Source organism: Oenanthe melanoleuca, chromosome 21, assembly GCF_029582105.1.
Source record: "Oenanthe melanoleuca isolate GR-GAL-2019-014 chromosome 21, OMel1.0, whole genome shotgun sequence".
Classification (NCBI taxonomy): domain Eukaryota; kingdom Metazoa; phylum Chordata; class Aves; order Passeriformes; family Muscicapidae; genus Oenanthe; species Oenanthe melanoleuca.
Window position 1 is genome coordinate 5,573,876 of NC_079354.1, and position 19,839 is coordinate 5,593,714.

At 47.7% G+C, this 19,839-nt stretch overlaps 3 protein-coding genes across 4 annotated transcripts in view; 2 read left to right on the forward strand and 1 right to left on the reverse strand.

Annotated features, from left to right (window-relative positions):
• Positions 1–19,839, reverse strand: part of TAS1R3 (taste 1 receptor member 3) — a 147,089-nt gene that overhangs the window by 10,887 nt on the left and 116,363 nt on the right. The gene's annotated exons all lie outside the window — the stretch shown is intronic.
• On the forward strand, positions 702–11,097 carry LOC130261748 (C-factor-like). The gene is made up of 6 exons (XM_056508288.1): positions 702–965; positions 7,790–7,841; positions 8,070–8,257; positions 9,231–9,386; positions 10,096–10,206; positions 10,360–11,097. The coding sequence occupies exons 1-6, from the start codon at positions 825–827 to the stop codon at positions 10,471–10,473; spliced, it is 762 nt and encodes a 253-aa protein (XP_056364263.1). The 5' UTR covers positions 702–824; the 3' UTR covers positions 10,474–11,097.
• On the forward strand, positions 14,011–18,579 carry AURKAIP1 (aurora kinase A interacting protein 1). 2 transcript variants are annotated; one of them, XM_056508290.1, is made up of 4 exons: positions 14,011–14,124; positions 14,559–14,647; positions 15,633–16,066; positions 17,750–18,579. In XM_056508290.1, exons 2-4 carry the CDS (start codon positions 14,596–14,598, stop codon positions 17,855–17,857), a joined length of 594 nt encoding a protein of 197 aa, XP_056364265.1. In that variant the 5' UTR covers positions 14,011–14,124; positions 14,559–14,595; the 3' UTR covers positions 17,858–18,579. The 2 variants fall into 2 exon arrangements, with proteins under 2 accessions (XP_056364265.1, XP_056364266.1); XM_056508291.1 differs by lacking the exon at positions 14,011–14,124 and adding an exon at positions 14,277–14,451.

Below are 19,839 nucleotides of genomic sequence, written 5' to 3' on the forward strand. Positions count from 1 at the left end.
ATCAAACCTGAGCTATCCAGCAGCAATAGTTTAATACATATAAATCCTGCATATTTTTGGAGCAGGTATTTAGAATTAAATCAATAAAAGGGAAACAATGCAGAATCAGCAGCTGTTCAAGGCTTTTCCACAGAATTTTTCCAAATTAGCAGATCTTTGTTCTTCAGTTTCCCAAGTACAAGGGGAGAATTTTATCCTTGACCTGTCACAACACAAAATTAGTTTTAAAAGCATAGTGATCTTTTAAAAAAGGAAAGAGCAGTCTGTAATTAAAGCCTTTAAACATTTATCTAGCAGTTTCTGCACGAGTGTGCAGGTCAGTAATAGGTTCTTGATCTGGGAATACATGCCAGCCGTGGGGCCAGGGTGAGGATGAGCTAAGGCAGGATCCCGTGGTGATCTCCAGGACCAGGTCATGCACAGTGAGGAAGGGGGGAGGACCCTAAAAGGCTCCTGGCAGGAACGTGGGGAGTCCAGAATCGATCGGGGGTTCCTTCCTTCCTCTGCTTCACCCCCGTCCAGGAGCTGAATCCTCCCCTTCTGCCCAGCGCGGGGAGCGATCCCACCCCCGTCCCGGGGGGCAAAGCCGCCAGGAGCAGAACAGGTTTGGGTACCGGGGGAGCGGCTGGGCTCGGGCCGCTGTCGGGAGGGCGTGGAGCCGATTCCCGTTCCCCGGCCGCTCCGGGGGAGGCGCCGCGGCGGGGGCGGGCCGGGGCCGCTGCTGCCCCGCGCAGGTTGAGAACCGCGTGGGCTCCAGGAGCGGAGCGAGCCGAGCCGGGCCGGGCCGAGGCGGCAGCAGCAGCAGCAGCAGCAGCAGCAGCAGCATGGCCCAGCCGCGCTGCCGCTCCGTGCTCATCACCGGCTGCAGCCGCGGCATCGGCCTGGGGCTGGTGCGGGGGCTCGCAGCCGCCAGCCCCTCCCCGGATTTGGTCTTTGCGACCTGCCGCTACCCCGAGAAGGCGCAGGTGAGCGGGGAGAGAGGAGAAGGCACTTTGGAAGCGCAGGGCACCTCGAGCATCATCCCTGTGCCGGCAGCGAGAGGCCGGGCTGGGATGGAGCCGGGGCTGGGATGGAGCCGGGACCGAGCTCCGGTGCGGGGCTGGAGCCGGGGCTGGGATGGAGCCGGTACCGGGAGCTCCCCGGGGCTGGGATGGAGCCGGTACCGGGAGCTCTCCGGGGCTGGGATGGAGCCGGTACCGGGAGCCCTCCGGGGCTGGGATGGAGCCGGTACCGGGAGCCCTCCGGGGCTGGGATGGAGCCGGTACCGGGAGCTCTCCGGGGTTTATCGATGATAGGGAGCGTTCCAAGAGGAGGAGAGCGAGCGGGACACGGCCGGGCAGCTGCAGCATCTCCAGTCTCCTGCCATCCCCTTCCTTCCATCCCCGAGTTTCTCGCTGGATGTGCTGCTGGAGGTGTCTGTCCTGTCCTGGGGCAGCTCATCATCCCTCACAATCCTTTCCCCTGGGACCTGCCACCGCTTTCCTTGTCCCTGTCCACGGCGTGTCTGTGTCCCCAGCAGGAGCCGTGTCCCGGCTGCCTCTTTTTCTCTGCTGCACTTGCAACAAGTGAGAAAGCCCAAACGAACGATGAATTTAACACTTATTTCAGTTCCCCTCTGCTGGAATCGGGAGCTTTTGTTACCTGCTGCTCCTGGATCCACTCGCAGCTCCTCTCCCATTTCAGGCCAAATCTCTGCTGCTGCAGCATCGCAGTAATTTGGGGACGCCTGCCCCTATAAAACTCCTATAAAAGACTGCGAGACAAATTTCACACACACCTGAAACTCTTGGGAGGCAAATGGTGACGGTGATCAGTCACTCTGTGAGCAGCAGTGTCACCTGTTGTGTGTCCAGGCTCTCCTCGGTGAGGAGGAATTTGGGCAGCACAGAAACACACACAGGTGTCCCTCCCCTGCTCCTTCCCTGCAGCAATCCGAGCACTCAGCCCTGCCAGGCTCAAACCCCTCTGCTCAAACTCCAGTTCTCAGAGGAGAATTGATACCCACAGCCCCATTCCTGCATCTCCCCTATTTCAAGCAAGGCAAAAAAGCAAAATCCCTGGCACGTGCAGAGGGAAACAGAGCCCCTGAGTCTGTTAATTCTGGGGGATTTGGTTCCTTTCACACAGATTGTGATCACTGAGCCCCTGTTCTTTTTTGGGATTTGGTTCCTATCACACAGACTGTGATCACTGAGCCCCTGAGTCTGTTCCTTTTGGGGGATTTGGTTCTTTTCACACAGATTGTGATCACACAGCCCCTGTTCTTTTTTGGGATTTGGTTCCTATCACACAGATTGTGATCACTGAGCCCCTGTGCCTGTTCCTTCTGGGGGATTTGGTTCTTTTCACACAGATTGTGATCACACAGTCCCAGCAATAAACCAAACACAACAACTTTGTTTACTGCTCAGCTACAAAGAAACCCCTAGAAGGTGTTGCTCAGGATGTGGGACAGGGTTGGGCAGGTAACAGCTGCAGTCTGACCTCTGCTTCTCCAGAAGAACCTCTATAGATCCCTATGAAACTAAAGGAAAATATCTTCATTAAAAAGCCTCCAGCACAAAGGTACCTTTAGGATATTTCTGAATGGAAGTGCAGAGAAACAGCCCAGCAAGGCTGGGATCAGGTGCACAGCTCCTTTCAGCTCCTTTCAGCTCTTCCCCCACCCCGAGCCCCTCCTGGCACCACCTGAGCAGGAATTCTCTCCCTTCTGTTCCCTTTTAACTCCTGCTACCCGAGCTGGCTCGGCTCCCAGCCCCATTTCCTCCAGCGATTGCACAAGAGCCGCTGTAGTAGTGGCACAGGAAGGCAGCAGAGACATCTGACCTGTGTCAGATCGAAATCTCCCTTGGCTCTTTGTCCTGAAGCTGCTTCACCAGTGCTGAGGGAGGTTCTCTTTCTCTTTTTCACCAACTGTGATTTTTCATCATAATGGTCTCGGATCCATTACATGGAGAAGTGAAATGTTCTTCAACAAGAAGAGCTTACTAGGAAACATTACACAGGCAAATCTCAGCACAACTCATCAGTTTTTGGGGAGTTTTTCTTGTGGTGATCAGCATTTAAAACAGGAAGTGCTTCCTAGGAAACATCACACAGGCAAATCTCGGCACAACTCATCAGTTTTGGGTTGTTGGGGTTTTTTTTTTTTATGTGTGGTCAGTATTTAAAAATCTGGAGCAAAAAAAGGCTGTAAACCTGCACAGAAAGATGGAACAGCCTCCAGACAGTGCAGTGTGTCTGGGAAGAGTCTGGGTCACTCCTGCAGAAACCTGGAAAGCCTCTGGCAGGGTCTGGTGGAGGCAGGAAATTGGCCAGGAGCCACATTCCAGCAGCCCCCGTGCTGATCCTGCCGGCCACATGGGGTGCATCCTGAGCTTTTTCATTTTTTTAGGAGGGCAATTTTTGTCCTTGGTGGATCAGGGTGGGTTTTTGTTCTTTGTAAGGACCTCTAGGCCATGTGCTCTGCTTTGGCAGGACATCAATAGAAACCTCTGCAGTCAGCTGGAAGCAGATTTCTAACAGATGGGTTTGGAAACTCCACAAGGAAGAGAAATCTTTACTAAAGGTATTGTAGTGGTTTCAGCAGCATTATCTGCCCCATCTGCAGTGCATGGAGCTGGCACAAAACCTTCTGACCCTCTGAGAGTTCTGCTGGTCCCTGGGGCTGCCAGAGGGCAGGAACAGACCTGCTCCAGCCTCCAGCACTGGGAATTTGGGTCATGGCAGCACCAAACTCAGCTCCAGCCTGGCAGTGCTGCTGAGTGTGGTAAAAAAAGGCAAAGGTTCAGTGATTTTCTTGTCTTTTTGGGTTTTTTTTCTTCTTTCTCAGAGAGGAACCTTTGCTGTCACTGAATTTCCAGCAAATTTTGAACAGCCAGAGTTCAGGTTCATATTGAACTCCCAGAGTTTGGGCTCCTACTCTGCACTGCAGGCTCAACTTAGGGCACATGAAATGGGCTTGGCCCATCTCAGACCTGTTTGTTGGCCACACTGGGTTGTGAAGTTGAGGGAATTTTTCTTTCTCTGCACACCTGGTGGTCTAATTTTGGTTTTTCCCCTTGGCTTTTTGTTGGCCATATGAAAAGTCTTCCTTGATACAAGTGAATTGTTCCCTACTTCCTCTCCTACATGAGAGGATGAACCTGGAGAAAAGCAACTTTGGACAGTTCCTTTAAATTCTGCTCTCCTCTGCTTTGGCAGAGCAGCATTTTCCCGTTGCAGAATGGAGATGGGCAGAGCTTAAACCAAAAGGCTTTTAAAAAATAATCTTCCAGTTTTTAGAGGAAAAGTGATTAAATACACTTAGCTGCTGGCAAATACAGTTCCACCTTGGGCAAGAATCTCTCAGCAGAGTGATGAGTGAATATTTTGGATACTGGATATATACTGGAATATTTGGGATGACTGAATACTTTGGAGTGGACAGAGAGGAGCCCCTAAGGACTTGCCTTTCCGGGGAAATCTGACTTTGCTTCCCTCTCTTTACCAGGAAAAGCAGCACATCTCCTGTTACTGCCTAACCTTGGGCTCATGCTGAACATCTGCAGCCTTTTGCATGTGAGTCTGTGCTGGCAGAAGTTGTGAAAACTCTGGTTCTGGGGCTGAGGAGCTCCTAGGTGGCCTCCCCAGAACATTTGCCTAACAAATGGGCTGCAGATCACACGATAACGTGCAGCAGCCCCGCAGGCAGCCAGATAACCACTGCCCCTCCTGGAAAACAGGGACACTCCTCCAGCCACGCTCTGATCCCAATCTCTGCCTTTTCTTGGGCTGCTCCAGTGGCAGCAGCTACAAATCTCCCGGGAATAATCCTGATGTGCTGTCTTTGCTCTCCAGATGGGCACAGCCCCAGTGCTCCATGACCAGCACAGGCTCAGAATTCCAGCTGGAATTCTCTTTTCCTTCTCTGCTCCTTCCTCCCCCATCCTGCTTTCCCGTAAAAGGGAAAATCTCTGCCCTAAGGGACCGCACTTCAAAATGGTCCAGCCCCTGGGATGGGGGAAGGAGGAGATGGCCACGGGGTGAATAAATCTGTGGGATCTGCTCTGCAGCATCTCTGTCTCTCCTGAGTGAGCTCCCAGGTGAACAAATTCCTCCCTGCTCCAGTCCCCGCAGAGCTCTGGGCAGTTTCCAGGGCTCAGTGTGCATTTTCCCTCGCTGTGAAGCAGGAGATTCTGTTCCAAGCTGTGCCTGTTCCCTTGTCAGACACGGAGCTCTCTCTGCTCACTGTCTCTGTCAGGTTCGGGGCTTGTTTTTCCCTTTAACACATATTTCAGCCATGTGGTTTGCAACTGGGAAGAGCAGCTGAGTCATCTGTGCACCAGATACATCAGGCAAAGAGGGCACTTCTGAACATCCAGCAGGCAGAGAGGGCATTCTTGAAGTCTTTCTAATTTTGGGTTATTGCAGAGCTGTTTTCTTTGATTATTCTTTTTTTTTTTTTTTTTTTTTTTTTTTTTTCTGGAAGTGTTTTACACTTCCTACAGCAGTGAGGTCTGGTTTTTGTGGAGTCAGGGAGGGCTGTGGGTCAGGGCAGTGCTGTGGAAGCTGTTCCAGGGTGGAACAGTGAGCTGGCTGTACACTGTGATACTGAAAAGCTGTCTCAGAGGGACACAGGAAAATAGGATACACCTCTGCCTTTGTCCCCAGTGCAAGCAGGATGAGATGAAGGATACCCAAGCACCTTTATCCTGCCCCAGGCTGTGTTTGTTTGGCTTGATTGCTTCCAACTGGCTGAGTGGGGCCAGGTCCTTTCCAAGAGCTGTAACTGAAGTGGATAATGCTTTCAAAGTAAATCTTGCTAAATGACAAAGACAACAAAACATTCCTGCTTGAAATCTAGCAATAAATACTCTGTTTGCTGATGAGTCTGTGTCTGGAGCGCTGAGTGCCAGAGGATCTTGTTTAAATCAGAATAGGCTGACTCTTTGTTAATCGTAATTAAAAATCAGCGAGCAGGAAACAACAGATGCTAATCAGAGTTTAATTCTTGTCTTGGATTCCTTTGGGAGTTGATTCTCAGGAGTGATTGTTCAGGTGCAGAGCAGCTCTACAGCTACTAAGCTAAATAAACACAGTGTTAGGGGTTGTGTTGTGGCTTTTTGCTGGGTTTTGTTTGTCTTGTTTGTTTTTCAATTATCTGTCACAGCACACTAATTAAAAATGGCTTAGCTGGGATATGTTGGCTGTACCTACTTGTCTCAATCCTCTTTTTCTCATGTTCCTTCTAGTCACAGGAGGGGGGGAAAAAGGCTTTCCTGCAATTTTTAGATGTTCTAACTGGATTTTTCAGCTTATATCAGGTGTAACATTCTTGAAGACCAAAGCTGTCTGCATCAGCTTTGTGCCTGGGAGCTGCTTCTGAGAAATTTAAACCCCTGAAGTGGGAGTCACTTGTTAACTAAGTAATTAACTGGAAAACCCATTGAATTTTAAACCTAATTTGCATGCAGCTATTGTAATTTCATGGTGTCTATGTACTGGAGAGTGCTTCAGCTCTTAATTGAAAATATTGCTTACTCACTTCAGAAGCCTCTTGGTTGCTGCTGCTACTCCAAGCAGGTCTGGCCTCTCAGCAGGAGTTGGTAGCTGGTTTCTGTTAGAGTAAAACATATAAATAAATGAACTATAAATAAATGGACAAACCTTGAGAAGCCAGAGTGCTGCTGGAGTTTGTTATGCACTGATACTGTCAAACTGAAATCCAGTGACAGTTCACAGAATTACTGCAGGCCTTGACATGGCAGAGCTATTTCATGCTGGACAGTGTGTTCTGGGCCTATAATTTATGGAAATTTGTCCCACCAAGCCCTGTCCAAAGCAAGGAATGTCTTCTGGTTTTGTGCTTCTGATTTGTTTTTCCTTCCCCCTCCCCTTAACAGCCTCAGCTGCAGTTGTAGATTGGCCTCGGTGGGAGAACAAATCTCCCAAACAAGCCTGGAGAGAGCCCTGCAGGGTCTGAAGTGAGATAGAAGATGTGATCCATTATGGTTTGTCAGAGGACATGGAGTCCCTAAAGTGTCTCCAAGGGGCAGAGAAGGATTCTTTCCAAAGCTGCCCTGCTGACCCCTATTCCCAAAGGGCTCCTAAAGAAAGGGATTTGCTGGGGCTGGAATGTTTGGCCAGGTTGCTGTGTCTCCTGAACATGACTGGGAATATGGAATCCATCTGTTGTCTTTGGCCACACTTCCCACTTGGCTCCATGGCACAGAAACCTGAGTATTCCAGCTGGGCCCATAAATCCAGTTTGGACACACTCTGTGCAGGGAAGAGCACGGATTTCTGCAGGAGCAGCAGCCTGCTGTGCTGACAGGCACAGGAGGGACTCCAGCAGGGAGGGAACTGTTCTGCTGGGCAGTGGCACTGCTCTCAGGGTGGGCTTCAGCTCTGCTGAAACTTCTACAAACAGGAATTCCAAATTTCCAAAACCATTCCTGTTGCCCTGAAGTGATGTCCAGCCCCAGCTGAGCTTCAGCACAGTTATGCTTTTCTGGGGAGGCACTGGATTTTTACTGGAATGCTGAGAACTGAGCTCTAAACCTGAAAAATATCCCATTAAAAATCCAGCATGCTGGAGTCTGGACTGAGCAGGGGAAGAGTCCAATTTCTTGATCTGGCTCTTAGAAAAGCTGCTCAGCAGGCTGGAAAACAAAGGAGAATTGCTGTCTTCAGTCCAATCATGAAAATATTTCAGTTGCAATTCTGGAGGTGCAGAATTCACAGTGATTTATGTAATAGCCATGGAGATAAATATATATATCTAATAAAATAAAATTTTTCTTCCTAGGAACTGCAGCAGCTTAGCAAGCAATACAGCAACATCAAGCTCCTGCAACTGGGTGAGTGAAGGGCTTTGTGTCTGTGTGCAGAATTTGTTCAGGTTAGGTGAGTGCATCTTAAAAAATTGGTCTTTTAAGTGATCATTAGCTGAAAAATATCTAAAGATAATACTGGGGAAATGTGTAAAATCTGTGTGTTTTCACCTGTGTGCTGCCCAAACTTCCCCCCTGAGCCTCAGCTTTGCTTTGGGTTGTTTCACTGGGGCTCTCCCTGCCTCCTGTGTGCAGATGTGGTCTGTGAGAGCAGCATCAAGAAAGTGGTGAAGGAAGTGGAAGAAATTGTGGGAGACAAAGGCCTGAACTGCCTGATCAACAACGCTGGCATCAACGTGCTGGCCTCGCTGGAGGAGGTGACAGCAGAGACCATGCTCACCATCTATGAGACCAACACTGTGGCCCAGCTGATGGTCACCAAGGTCAGGCCTGGGAGGGTGGGTGAAACTGGGGCTGTTTGTCCCCTTGGAGCTGCACAGAGACAGTTCTGTGTGTCTGAAAAGCAGCCAGAGCTGCTCTGTGTGCTGCTGCTCTGGGATCACTCTGTGGCAGAATCTGCTGGAGGAAGGTTTCCTGTTGGAGTTAGTGAGTTAGGGGTCTCTCTGAATTTTTCAGAGAGAAATTACAGTGCAGAGATTAAATTTAAGCTTTTAAATTAGTTATACAGTATATAAAGTATATTAATATATATTAAGCTATATATTAAGTATATTAATATGCATATTAAGTATACTAAGCTACTTACACATAAACTTTTAAAAGTTAGTAAGTTTTAAAGTAAACTTTAGTGCTTTTAGTAAGTGAAAAGTTTCAAAGTTGCAGTGTGAGTTCTAGTGAAAGTTAAAAAACATATTGATGTTTTCAGTAGAGGCTCCAGAACCATAGTTGTAAACAGTGCTTAAGCATAACAGAACTATAGTAAAACTATTGCTTGCATTTTTCAAATAAAACAAAATAAGTTGTATACATAACTTATACATAACCTAACATACTAAAAAACTAGAATTCTAATAAGTTAAAAAGAGTAATCCAAGTTTGTATCTTAACTTGCTAAAAAAATCCTATATAAAAGTATGTATTAAAAAAACCTAGTATTTTTAAGCCATTCACTTATTGCCACTGCCTCTTGCCATATACTTTTTTGCTATTGCTTTTGCCATTACTTTTTACCATTACCTTTTAAAACCAATGTACTTTGTAATAACTGACCTTTTTAGTAACTATTAACTACTTGCTCATTTAAAACAACCCAACAAAGTTAAAGCCCAAAGCTCCAAAAGTCAAAAACCTGAGTTTCCATTCCTCTGAGTCTGAGGAGCCATCAGCAGCTTGTGATTCCTGCTTGGAATGATCCAACCCAGAACAGCAAACGAAAGTTAACTCTGCTTTTTGCAGGCGTTCCTGCCCCTGCTGAGGAGGGCAGCCCAGCTGGGCACTGGGATGGGCTGTCACAGAGCTGCCATCATCAACATGTCCTCGCTGGCTGCCTCCATGCAGCTGGTCCAGGCCAATGAGATGTTCCTCAAGGTTTATCCCTACAGGATAGCAAAGGTTTGTGGGTTCCTCTGGGCTGAGGGCAGCTGGAGCTCAGCAAGGGCTGCAGCACCTCTGTGGGCACCAAGAAGTGTTCTTGTTCTTCACCTGGGTGGAAATGGGAGCTGTGGAGGTTCCCAAATCCCCCGAATCTCTGCTACAGATCCACTCCCGAGGGGTTTGGCACTCGGGGAAGAGCTGATGCCATCGAGTGTGGGTTCCATCAGCTGTGCTCCTCTCCCATCCCAGCGAGGGAGCAGGCAGGGAGCTCAGCAAAAGGTGTGCTGACCTGTACGTGGTGTTGTCAGCCAGTGACAAGTGGGATTTTAATTTTCTCACATCCAGAGATGGAGTTTGTACAGATAGTCAGGATCGCACATACAGTTTCTCCTACACCACCTACTCATAAGCTGTTAAATGCTTGTTTTCCCTGTTCAGAAGTAAATGAATGTTTGTGTAGTGATTAGTGCAGAAAAACACAGTCCTTATGTCAATATTATTCTCCTCTCAGCTCCTGAGGTGTTTCAAATGCTACTTTATCTTCTATTACAACTTAATTTCGTCTTTGGGCAGTAAGTTCGTGGTGATAGAGCTTCCAGAGTTCCCAGAAAGTCTGGATGGGTCACTGAGAGCTTTTTCCTGCCCCTTGCTGTGCCAGGAGACTGCAGGATGAAGGGAGCTCAGGGCTCATAAACAGCACATTAACAGGCGATTTCCACTCCTGCAGACTGCACTCAACATGATCACCCGGTGTCTCGCTGCAGACTTGAAATCCGATGGGATTCTCTGCATTTCCTTGCACCCAGGCTGGCTTCAAACAGACATGGGTGGAAACATGGTGAGTGCCAATGGAAATGTGACAGTGGGGCTCCTTTCTGTCCCAACCTCCGTGTGCTGTGACACACAAAAATACATCCTAGAACCTTTTAAAATGCATTTAACTCTCTTCTGCAGGGTATTCCCAGTAATGACCTAACTTGATTCATTCCAGGCTCCCATGCAGGTGCAGGAGGCAATCCCAGGAATTCTCTCTGTTCTGGATCGTCTCGGTGAAAAAGAAAATGGTTCTTTCCTGGACTGGCAAGGGGAAACTCTGCCGTGGTAGAAGCGCACAGAACTCTACAGGAACAGCTCATCAGTCACAATTTAACCCTGCCACTCCTGTCTGTGTCTCTTTTACACGCTTGTTGAGACAGCCAGTCTGACACTCAGCCTCTCTCTAGGTGTATTTGGAAAGCAAAGTGGCTGAGCCTTTCACTTGGTCTTGCTACTACTCTGCTCTAATGCTTCCTGCAAACACTACTGTGCTCTCGGTGATGGGCGTGTCCTGAATGGGAACCCTCTGAAATGGATTCACACCTGCAAGCTAAATCCAGGGGCTGCTGGTTCCTTCTCACTTCCAAAGCCAAAGTGGGCTTCTGGCTCTTTGCAGAATTAAATGACCTGACCTCAGAGTAAGGCCAGTATGCTCAGTTATCTCCAGAAAAAAACTCCTTTGATTTCCTTTGTTCCTAACTGAGCCAAGGCTGAAGCTGGCCAGCTCTAAACCAAGGGAATTTGGTACTTCTGTGAATTCTGTGGCAAACTCTGAGTGTCCCCAGGTTGCCAGTGTACACCAGGCACTTGCTTTGTTCCCAGTGGGTGACTAACAGCCTGATATGGGGGTGGGAATGTTGTTTTGTACATAAACTTCTGAAGTGTCTTCAATAAAGTCTTGATTAAACAAACAGTCTGTTTACCTAACTATTTACTTAATTTAATTTCTCTTCATAGGTTTGTCTTTCCTGACAAGGGAACTTTGTTCCTAATTTTCAGGAAGAAACTCTAACCCATGCTAACCTTTCAGGGTAGTTGGGTTTGACACCCATTTAGTAGTGGGGTGTACCTAAAAAAGAGACAGACCCTTGTTCTGGTCTGAAATACTAAAAGCAGCTGGTGAATAAATCTCTTGTGTTCTGGCTGAGGTAGGTATAAAAGCAAAAAGCCCTTTGAAGTCTGGGATTGGCTTCAACATCCCTCCTCATGCCAGCTGATTAGGCACTTTCATGCTGTGCCAAGATGGTGGGTTCCTGTTCTGAGCAAGAGGAGACAAACAACAGCCAGGTAAGGGGAGAGGACAGGTGTGGCTGTCCCTGGACAGCAGCCACAGGGACCTGCCCCTGGATGCAGACAGGGAGAGGTGTCTGTGTGCCTTCCATGATCCCTGCATCCACAGGACAGGCTCACTGCAACAGCTTCACAGAGTCCTTCACAGCATCACTGAATCCTTCACAGCACCATGGAATCCTTCACAGCATCACTGAATCCTTCACAGCATCACTGAATCCTTCACAGAATCACTGAATCCTTCATGGAATCCTTCACAGCTTCCTTCACAGAATCCTTCACAGAATTCTTCACAGCAGCACAGAATCCATCACGGAATCCTTCACAGCATCATGGAATCCTTCAGAGAATTCTTCACAGCATCATGGAATCCTTCACAGAATCACAAAATCCTTCACAGCATCATGGAATCCTTCACAGAATCCTTCACAGCATCACATAATCCTTCAGAGAATCCTTCACAGCATCACAGAATTGTTCAGGTAGGAAAAGCCCATGGAGCCAAATGTGTGATCAGTCCCCACCTTGCCACCCAGCTAAGACACTGAGAGCCCATTCCTTAGGCACCTCCAGGGATGGGGTTTCCACCACATTCCCATACTTAACAACCCTTTCCCTGAAGAAATCCCTCCTGATGCCCAAAATTCCTCCTGATGTGGTTCATTGTGCCACGCTTCCCTTCTCAGACTGGTTTTAGGTCACTCAGCAGGTGAACACATCCCAGCCACTGATTTTCCATTTGTGGCTGAGGTCTCTGTGCAAACACACCTGGTTGAAGAATTCCATTTGGAGCAAAGCTGGGGAAGTGTTTGGAGCAGCACCAGGAGAGGCTGAGGGAGCTGGAAAGGGGCTCAGCCTGGAGAAAAGGGGGATCAGGGGGAACCTTTGGCTCCTGACAGGAGGGGACAGCCCCAGGTTGGGCTCTGCCCCAGGGAACAGGGACAGGAGCAGAGGGAATGGCCTCAGGCTCGGCAGGGGAGATTTAGGTTGGATATTAAAAAAAAAAAATCCTCATGGAAAGATTGAAAAGCATTGGAATGGGCTGTGAGGGACTGTGAGGGACCAGGAAGGATTGTGAGTGACCAAGAGGGAAGGTGAGGGACTGAGAAGGACCAGGAAGGACTGAGAAGGACCAGGAAGGACTGAGAAGGACCAGGAAGGACTGAGAAGGACCAGGAAGGATTGAGAAGGACCAGGAAGGATTGAGAAGGACCAGAAAGGACTGAGAAGGACCAGAAAGGACTGAGAAGGACCATGAGGGATCATGAAGGACCTTGAGGCACCATGCAGGACTGTGAGCAGCCAGGAAGGATCATGAGGGGCCATGAGGGATAATGAAGGACCTTGAGGAGCTGTGAGGGACAATGAAGGACCTTGAGGGGCTAAGAAGGACCAGGAGGGATTGTGAGTGACCACATGAGAGCTCATGAAGGACAGTGAGGGGTTGGGAAACATCATGAAGGACCATGAAGGGGCCATGAGGGACTGTGATGGACCATGGACCATGAGGGACTGAGAAGGACCAGGAAGGACTGAGAAGGACCAGGAAGGATTGAGAAGGACCATGAGGGATTGAGAAGGACCAGGAAGGATTGTGAAGGACCTTGAGGCACCATGCAGGACTGTGAGCGGCCAGGAAGGGCTGTGAGGGAGCACGAAGACCATGAAGGCCCATGAGTGACTGAGACCGGCACCTTGAGGGACCATGAAGGCCTGTGAGTGACTGAGACCAGCACTTTGAAGGACTCTTAGGGCTCATGAAGGCACCATGAAGGCTTGTGAGGGCCCAAGATCAGCACCTTGAACAATCCTGAGGGACCATAAAGGCTCATGAGGGCCCAAGACTGGCACCTTGAAGGACCCCGAGGGCCCGGGAAGCACCATGACAGCCTGTGAGGGACCAAGACCAGCACTTTGAGGGATCCTGAGGGGCCATGAGGCACCATGAAGGCTCATGAGGGACCAAGACCAGCACTTTGAAGAACTCTGAGGGCTCGTGAGGGCCAGAGACCGGCACCTTGAAGGACCCTGAGGGGTCGTGAGGCACCATGAAGGCTCGTGAGGGCCTGAGACCGGCACTTTGGGGGATCGTGAGGTCCCGAGACCGGCACTTTGAGGGATCGTGAGGGGCCATGAGGGACCATGATGGCCCGTGAGGGACCACGACAGCCCGTGAGAGCGCGAGACCGGCACTTTGAAGGACCCTGAGGGACCATGACAGCCCGTGAGGGCCCGAGACCGGCACCTTGAAGGACCCTGAGGGACCATGACAGCCCGTGAGGGCGCGAGACCGGCACTTTGAAGGACCCTGAGGGACCATGACAGCCCGTGAGAGCGCGAGACCGGCACTTTGAAGGACCCTGAGGGACCATGACAGCCCGTGAGGGCCCGAGACCGGCACCTTGAACGACCCTGAGGGACCATGACGGCCCATGAGGGCGCGAGACCGGCACTTTGAAGGACGCTGAGGGACCATGACGGCCCGTGAGGGCTCGAGACCGGCACTTTGAAGGACCCTGAGGGACCGTGACAGCCCGTGAGGGCTCGAGACCCGCACCGTGAAGAGCCCCGAGCGCCCGTGAGGCGCCGTTAGCCGCGCGCCGCCAGGGGGCGCTGAGGGCGGCCGGAAGTTCCGGTGGCGGCGGGGCCGGTGGGTGATGGCGGCGGGGCCGTGAGGGGCCGTGAGGGGCCGTGAGGGGAGGGCGGTGGCGATGGCGATGGCGGCGGCGATGGCGGCGGCGCGGGGGCTCCGTGCGGGCCCTGCCCGGGGCAGTGCCGGCAGTACCGGGAGGGCTGAGGGGAAGGAGGCGGCCCCTCGGTGACAGCGCCTTCTTAGGCCGCGCGGCTGCTTCTCAGGGCTGTGCCAGGGAGCTCGGCTGGAGTTACCGTGTTTTAAATGTTAAAACATCCCAAGCTTTATTAATAAATCGCCTCCGCGGCTCAGCTGCCCCCTACAGCAGAGCCCGACAGATTGAGAGTAAAAGCAGGAGGATGCTCACGGTCTCAGCCCGTCTTTTGGGCATGTGGGGTTGTTTTTTAAAGCTGCGTGTTTCCATTGCTGAATAAATGTTCTTGTTTGAACAGTCATTGCTGGCTCTGCCAGTGAACAAAGCGAAACAAAATGTTAATATCACGGCTGAGTTCCCAGTTGCTGAAGGCTTCGAGAATTGCAGGTAAATTGGTATTGTGTGGCAAAGTCTGCTGTTTGTTGGGGTTTATTTTCCTGGGGTCATTGGGCTCCCAGAAATTTATTTTCCCCCAAGCAGTGCAGGATAGAGGAGGCTGTTGAGTCTGTGGTTGTCAAATGTTTTTATGTCCCTGATTTACTGTGTATACATTGACTGTGATTTTCCATCAGAAAACACAAAAACTTAATGGAATAATAGAAAGGTTTGGAAGGGACCTTAAGGACCTTGGAATTCCAAACCCCTGCCATGGGCAAGGACACCTCCCAGTGAAGGGGAATCTTAAAGACCATGGAATTCCAATCCTTCCCAGTAAAGGGGAACCTTAAAGATCATGAAGTTCCAATCCTTCCCAGTAGAGGGGAGCCTTAAAGATCATGGAATTCCAATCCCTCCCAGTAAAGGGGAACCTTAAAGACCATGGAATTCCAATCCTTCCCAGAAAAGGGGAACCTTAAAGATCATGAAGTTCCAATCCTTCCCAGTAGAGGGGAGCCTTAAAGATCATGGAATTCCAATCCCTCCCAGTAAAGGGGAACCTTAAAGACCATGGAATTCCAATCCTTTCCAGTGAAAAAGAAACTTAAAGACCATGGAATTCCAATCCTTCCCAGTAAAGGGGAACCTTAAAGATCATGAAATTCCAATCCTTTCCAATGAAAGGGAACCTTAAAGACCATGGAATTCCAGACCCTCTCATTGAAGGGGAACCTTAAAAACCACAGAATTCCAATCCTTCCCATTAAAGGGGAACCTCCACCCTGCTCTGTCTGGGTGACCTGGGCATCTTACCTAGTAAATGATATTTTTAACATCACAGCATTGTAGTTAAAAAACTGAAAATCCTTCCTTGCTTTTGTGATGACGTCACAACTCGTGTGAGTGTTTCCTTTTATTTGAGAGCTGGGCAGAGCTTTTCTCGTGCTCCTGCTGGAAAATTCTGCTTTTTAAATGCAACCCCTTTCTCCCCAAGGCCACCTCTTGCCCAGGTCAGTGTCCTCCTTCCTCTGCTGCCGCTCTCCATCCGCCTGCTACAGCACCCAGCCCCCCAACACCAGCGGGGCCCAGCCCCAGCAGTGGCACACGCTGGACCCTGAGCTGGAGGAGATCCTGATTCCCAGGAAACTCTCCATCAGCCCCTTGGAGAGCTGGCTGACAGTCAGGTACTCCCTCCCCAAAGCTGAGGGGGCTCAGGAAGAAGTGAGCCATGAAAACCCCCAGCCCTCAGAGTGTCCCCCTCCTGCTGGGCAGGGGGATGTGGAGGAAGGAGAGGGAGACAGAGTGCAGTGCAGGAATGTGCTGAAGATCCGCAGGAGGAAGATGAACAGGCACAAGTACAGGAAGCTGCTGAAGAGGAGGAAGTTCATCCGCAGGAGGATAAAGGAGGGGCGCAAGAAGAAGCGTCAGGTGAGCTCAGGGGAGGGACAGAAATGTGCCCACACATCAAACTGACAGCAGAGGGTTCAGATGTGCCTAAAACATGGGAATTGTGTGCAAGAGATTCAGGGGGTGCAAAGAAAAGTTGGGTGTGGGAAAGCGAACCAGGCCCTGGGAATTAATGTGGAGCTTTGCATATGATAAATAATATGATTGATTGATTGATTGGTAATTGAATAGAATTATTGTTCAGTCGTAATAAGAATCATGAGAAATGATGTAATTGTAAAGAATCATGGGAGGATGTTTAGGATTATGAAAATTACAAGAATTCATGCTTGGATAAAATCAATATATACAATAGAACAATATGGGTTTAATAATTAATATATAGTTATATAACAAGGGTATAAGAACATGTCCATCTCAAATCTCAGATTTGGGTTTGTACCCCTGGTTCCCAGAGCTCTTCAATAATAGCACCCTCATATAATCATCCTGTGGTGATGTGTTTCCACACTAATTGAATTGAATAGAAATATTGTTTAATTGTAATAAGAATCATGAGAAAGGATACAATCATAGCAAGAATCATGAGAAAGGATGTTTTGGATGATGAAAATTACAAGAATTCATGCTTGGATAAGATCAATGTATACAATAAAACAATATGGGTTTAATAATTAATATATAGTTATATAATGAAAAGGATATAAAAACATGTCCATCTTGAATCCATGTCAGAGTCAGATTTGGGTTTGTACTCCTGATTCCCAGAGATCTTCAATAAAAGCACCCTCATATAATCATCCTGTGATAGTGTTTCTACACTAACAAACCACATTTGGGTGTTGGATGATGGATTTAAATGGATTTGGGGAAAAATGAGCCTGAATAATTCAGCATTTAGCCTCAAGCTGTGCCAGGGGAGGGTGAGGTTGGGCAGCAGCAGGAATTTCTCCATGGGAAGGGTGTCAGGCATTGGAACTGCCCAGGGAGGTTTGGAATCCCCATCTCTGGAGGTATCCAAGGAATTCCTGGATCAGTCACAGCTGGACTCAGTCATCTTGGAGATCTTTCCCAGCCTCAGTGATTCTGTGATTCCAAACATAACTGGGATAATTGCTGGGCATTTATTTAGTAATTTACAGATATGTGTGATTAATGGAGAGGAATTTTAGCATTTGTGTGAAGGATGAATTCATGTGTCTGCTGTAATCTGAATTTCTCCCCTGTCTTGCCACCATCCTCAGGTGTTTTTTACTCTTTTTTTTTATACATTACTTCCTTTCCTAGAAGGGGCTGAGGAAAGACATGGGGGTTGGTTTGTTCAAGCTGGGGAAGTTCTCCCTCAGCACTGCCTTTCTTGGGATATCATTTAATTCATTCTCTAGAAATTCTTATTTTGCCCAGCTACAGATTGAGGTTAATTGTAATTCCACTGTTTCAGATTTGCATTGAACTCTGTAAAATCCTTTCCTCACCATTTCAGTCCACCTTCTCAGTTTGCCTTGCACAGGACTTTGAAAATAATACTGCCAAAATCCTTTTAATGTCTTCTGAATTTTCTGCAGTAAAATTCAATATTTTGATACTTAAAAACTTGATTTCCTTTGTGTGTGTTACACCTACACTGCCCTTGGGACACATTTTTACTTCTAAGCTGTGTCACTTTTTTTTTTTTCTTTTTTTTTTTTTTTTTCTTTGTTTTAGGTAAAATTTGAGAAAGATTTGGAGCGTGTCTGGAAAAAAGCTGGCTTGAAAACTGCTCCTGCAGGGTGGCAAACCCCCAAGATCTACCTGAGGAGTTCCAAGCGATAAAAAAACTACACCTGCCACAAATTTTAACCTGCAATTGTAATTAAAAAAATATTTAAGTATGTCCATGACATTTAACATTTTTCTGATTGTGATGAAAAGAATAGGAAGGAGTTTTGCAAGGAGCTTTTCCTCCCCAAAGGAGAGTTGTGAGCTCTTTCCTCTGTCCTGTGGTCATTGCTGAATTTCTGAAATCCCTCTTTGAGATGAGACTGAAGGTAAAAAAAAAAATCAGGTGTGGGAGATGGGATCAGGGAAAGAATTGCTGTTGTTTATATGGCACAAAGCTTTGGAAAAGTTCTTTTTTGAATTGCATTCTTTCACAGCCTTTATTGCAGAAAGATTGGGGTTTTCCTGAGAGTTGTGGTGGGATGGGAATTGGATCAGAATCAATTAATTAATTAATCAGGATTTACCTACAGGAGTTTTTGTTGTCTCTTATCTGGAGCCTTGGTGTGCCTTGGGCATTGTGTGAGCATCCTTAAAAGGCACTTTTATTTTTGTGTTCTCTTTTGTGCTAATAAAAAATGGTTATTTTTGTCTTTGACTGATCCCTGTCATGTAGAACATCCAGATATTGGACAAAGTAGAAGCTCAGAGCTAATTATTCATTAACTACACCAACTTTTGTGCCTGAGACAAGGCTGATACAATCAGCTGCTCTTGCATGGTTGAAGAGAGTTGTGAAAGCTGAGAAAAATAAACCCTCAGGACATTTTATCTGGGTTCTGCTTTGGGTTCTGCTTTTCTTTTTGGGGTTTGAGGCTGTTCTGGGTGGTTTAGTGTGATTTAACTTTTATATTTTAAAAGAGATTGGGTGGACTGAGAAGGAGAATGAAAAAAAGCTTCTTCAGGCTGGGAAACTCCCTGAAAATAATTATTTTTTATTCTGCTAGGAGAGAATAAACTAAAAGGGAGGAAAATAATCTGTGGAAATCATTGCTACAAGGTGCAGTTTAGGACAAGCTTTCCACAAGGAAATAACAAATCCTGACATCTTAAATCTCTCAGGATTTGTGATTTCCTTGTGCAAAAACTCTCTTACAAGGCACTGATCAGGTTTTACACCCCCAGGGCTGTGTCAGCTTCCTTCAGGATGGAATTTTAAACTCACTTTACTGAACAAGCAGAGAGATGGAAAAGTGCCTCTGATTTTCTGTAGAGGGAGCCTGACTCCAGGATATCCTCACAAAGCTTTTGGAGCTGCTCTTCCTCTCCAAAATATCCAAAATATCTCCAAAATATCTGCATCCCACTCAATCTGCACTTAAAGGTTTATGTGCAGGTGTGGCTGTGGTAACAAAAAAAAAAAAAAAAAGGCTGCAAACAGGAAAACTTTGATTTAAATCTTCAACATACTGAAGATTTTTCATTATTTTGCTGTTCTAAGAGGAAATGGTTGAAAACCAAATTCCTGGTGTTCATTACTGGGAGGTAACTGGTGGGGTGGTGGTTTTATGTCACTCATTGAGCTGGAAAGGTGCCTCAAAACTGGAAAATAAATGAAATTTCTCTCATTTTTCTCAGAATTCTTGGATGTCATGCGCTTTAATGCAGGCAGCAAGCTCAGCTGGACAGAACAAGTTCAGTTTTCTCTCTGATCAGGTTTGTGCTGGGATGAGTTTGCTGTAAAATTGGAAATCAGCTGACATGGAAGGGATGAAAACTCTGAATTTTGTGATTTTTCTTTTTTTTTAAATTTTTCTCTGAAGCAAATTCCATTGCAAATGTGGAGGGTGTTGCCCCATTTTGGAAAGGTCAGAGCCCAGCAATATGGTGGCAGTGGCAAAAATACAATTTATTTTTAATGTTAGCAAGTAATACTTGTGGCAAACAGGATTTTGGTTAACCTGGAAAACAATAATTCTTAGCAGAGAATGACATTTTTAAGAGTTTTCTCTAGAAAATGTGGTGTTGAATGACATCAGCATGGATCCTTGAAGTTTTTTGGAAGGGTTTTTTGAAGTTTTTTAGAGGATTCTAGA

Excerpts from the sequence above, each read along its gene's own strand:
- LOC130261748 (XM_056508288.1), top strand. The coding sequence starts at position 825 with ATGGCCCAGCCGCGCTGCCGCTCCGTGCTCATCACCGGCTGCAGCCGC. Across the intron at positions 9,387-10,095 it reads ATCCCTACAGGATAGCAAAG|ACTGCACTCAACATGATCAC; the intron begins GTTTGTGGGTTC and ends CCACTCCTGCAG. Across the intron at positions 10,207-10,359 it reads CAGACATGGGTGGAAACATG|GCTCCCATGCAGGTGCAGGA; the intron begins GTGAGTGCCAAT and ends GATTCATTCCAG.
- AURKAIP1 (XM_056508290.1), top strand. The coding sequence starts at position 14,596 with ATGTTAATATCACGGCTGAGTTCCCAGTTGCTGAAGGCTTCGAGAATT. Across the intron at positions 14,648-15,632 it reads GAAGGCTTCGAGAATTGCAG|GCCACCTCTTGCCCAGGTCA; the intron begins GTAAATTGGTAT and ends TTTCTCCCCAAG. Across the intron at positions 16,067-17,749 it reads GGCGCAAGAAGAAGCGTCAG|GTAAAATTTGAGAAAGATTT; the intron begins GTGAGCTCAGGG and ends TCTTTGTTTTAG.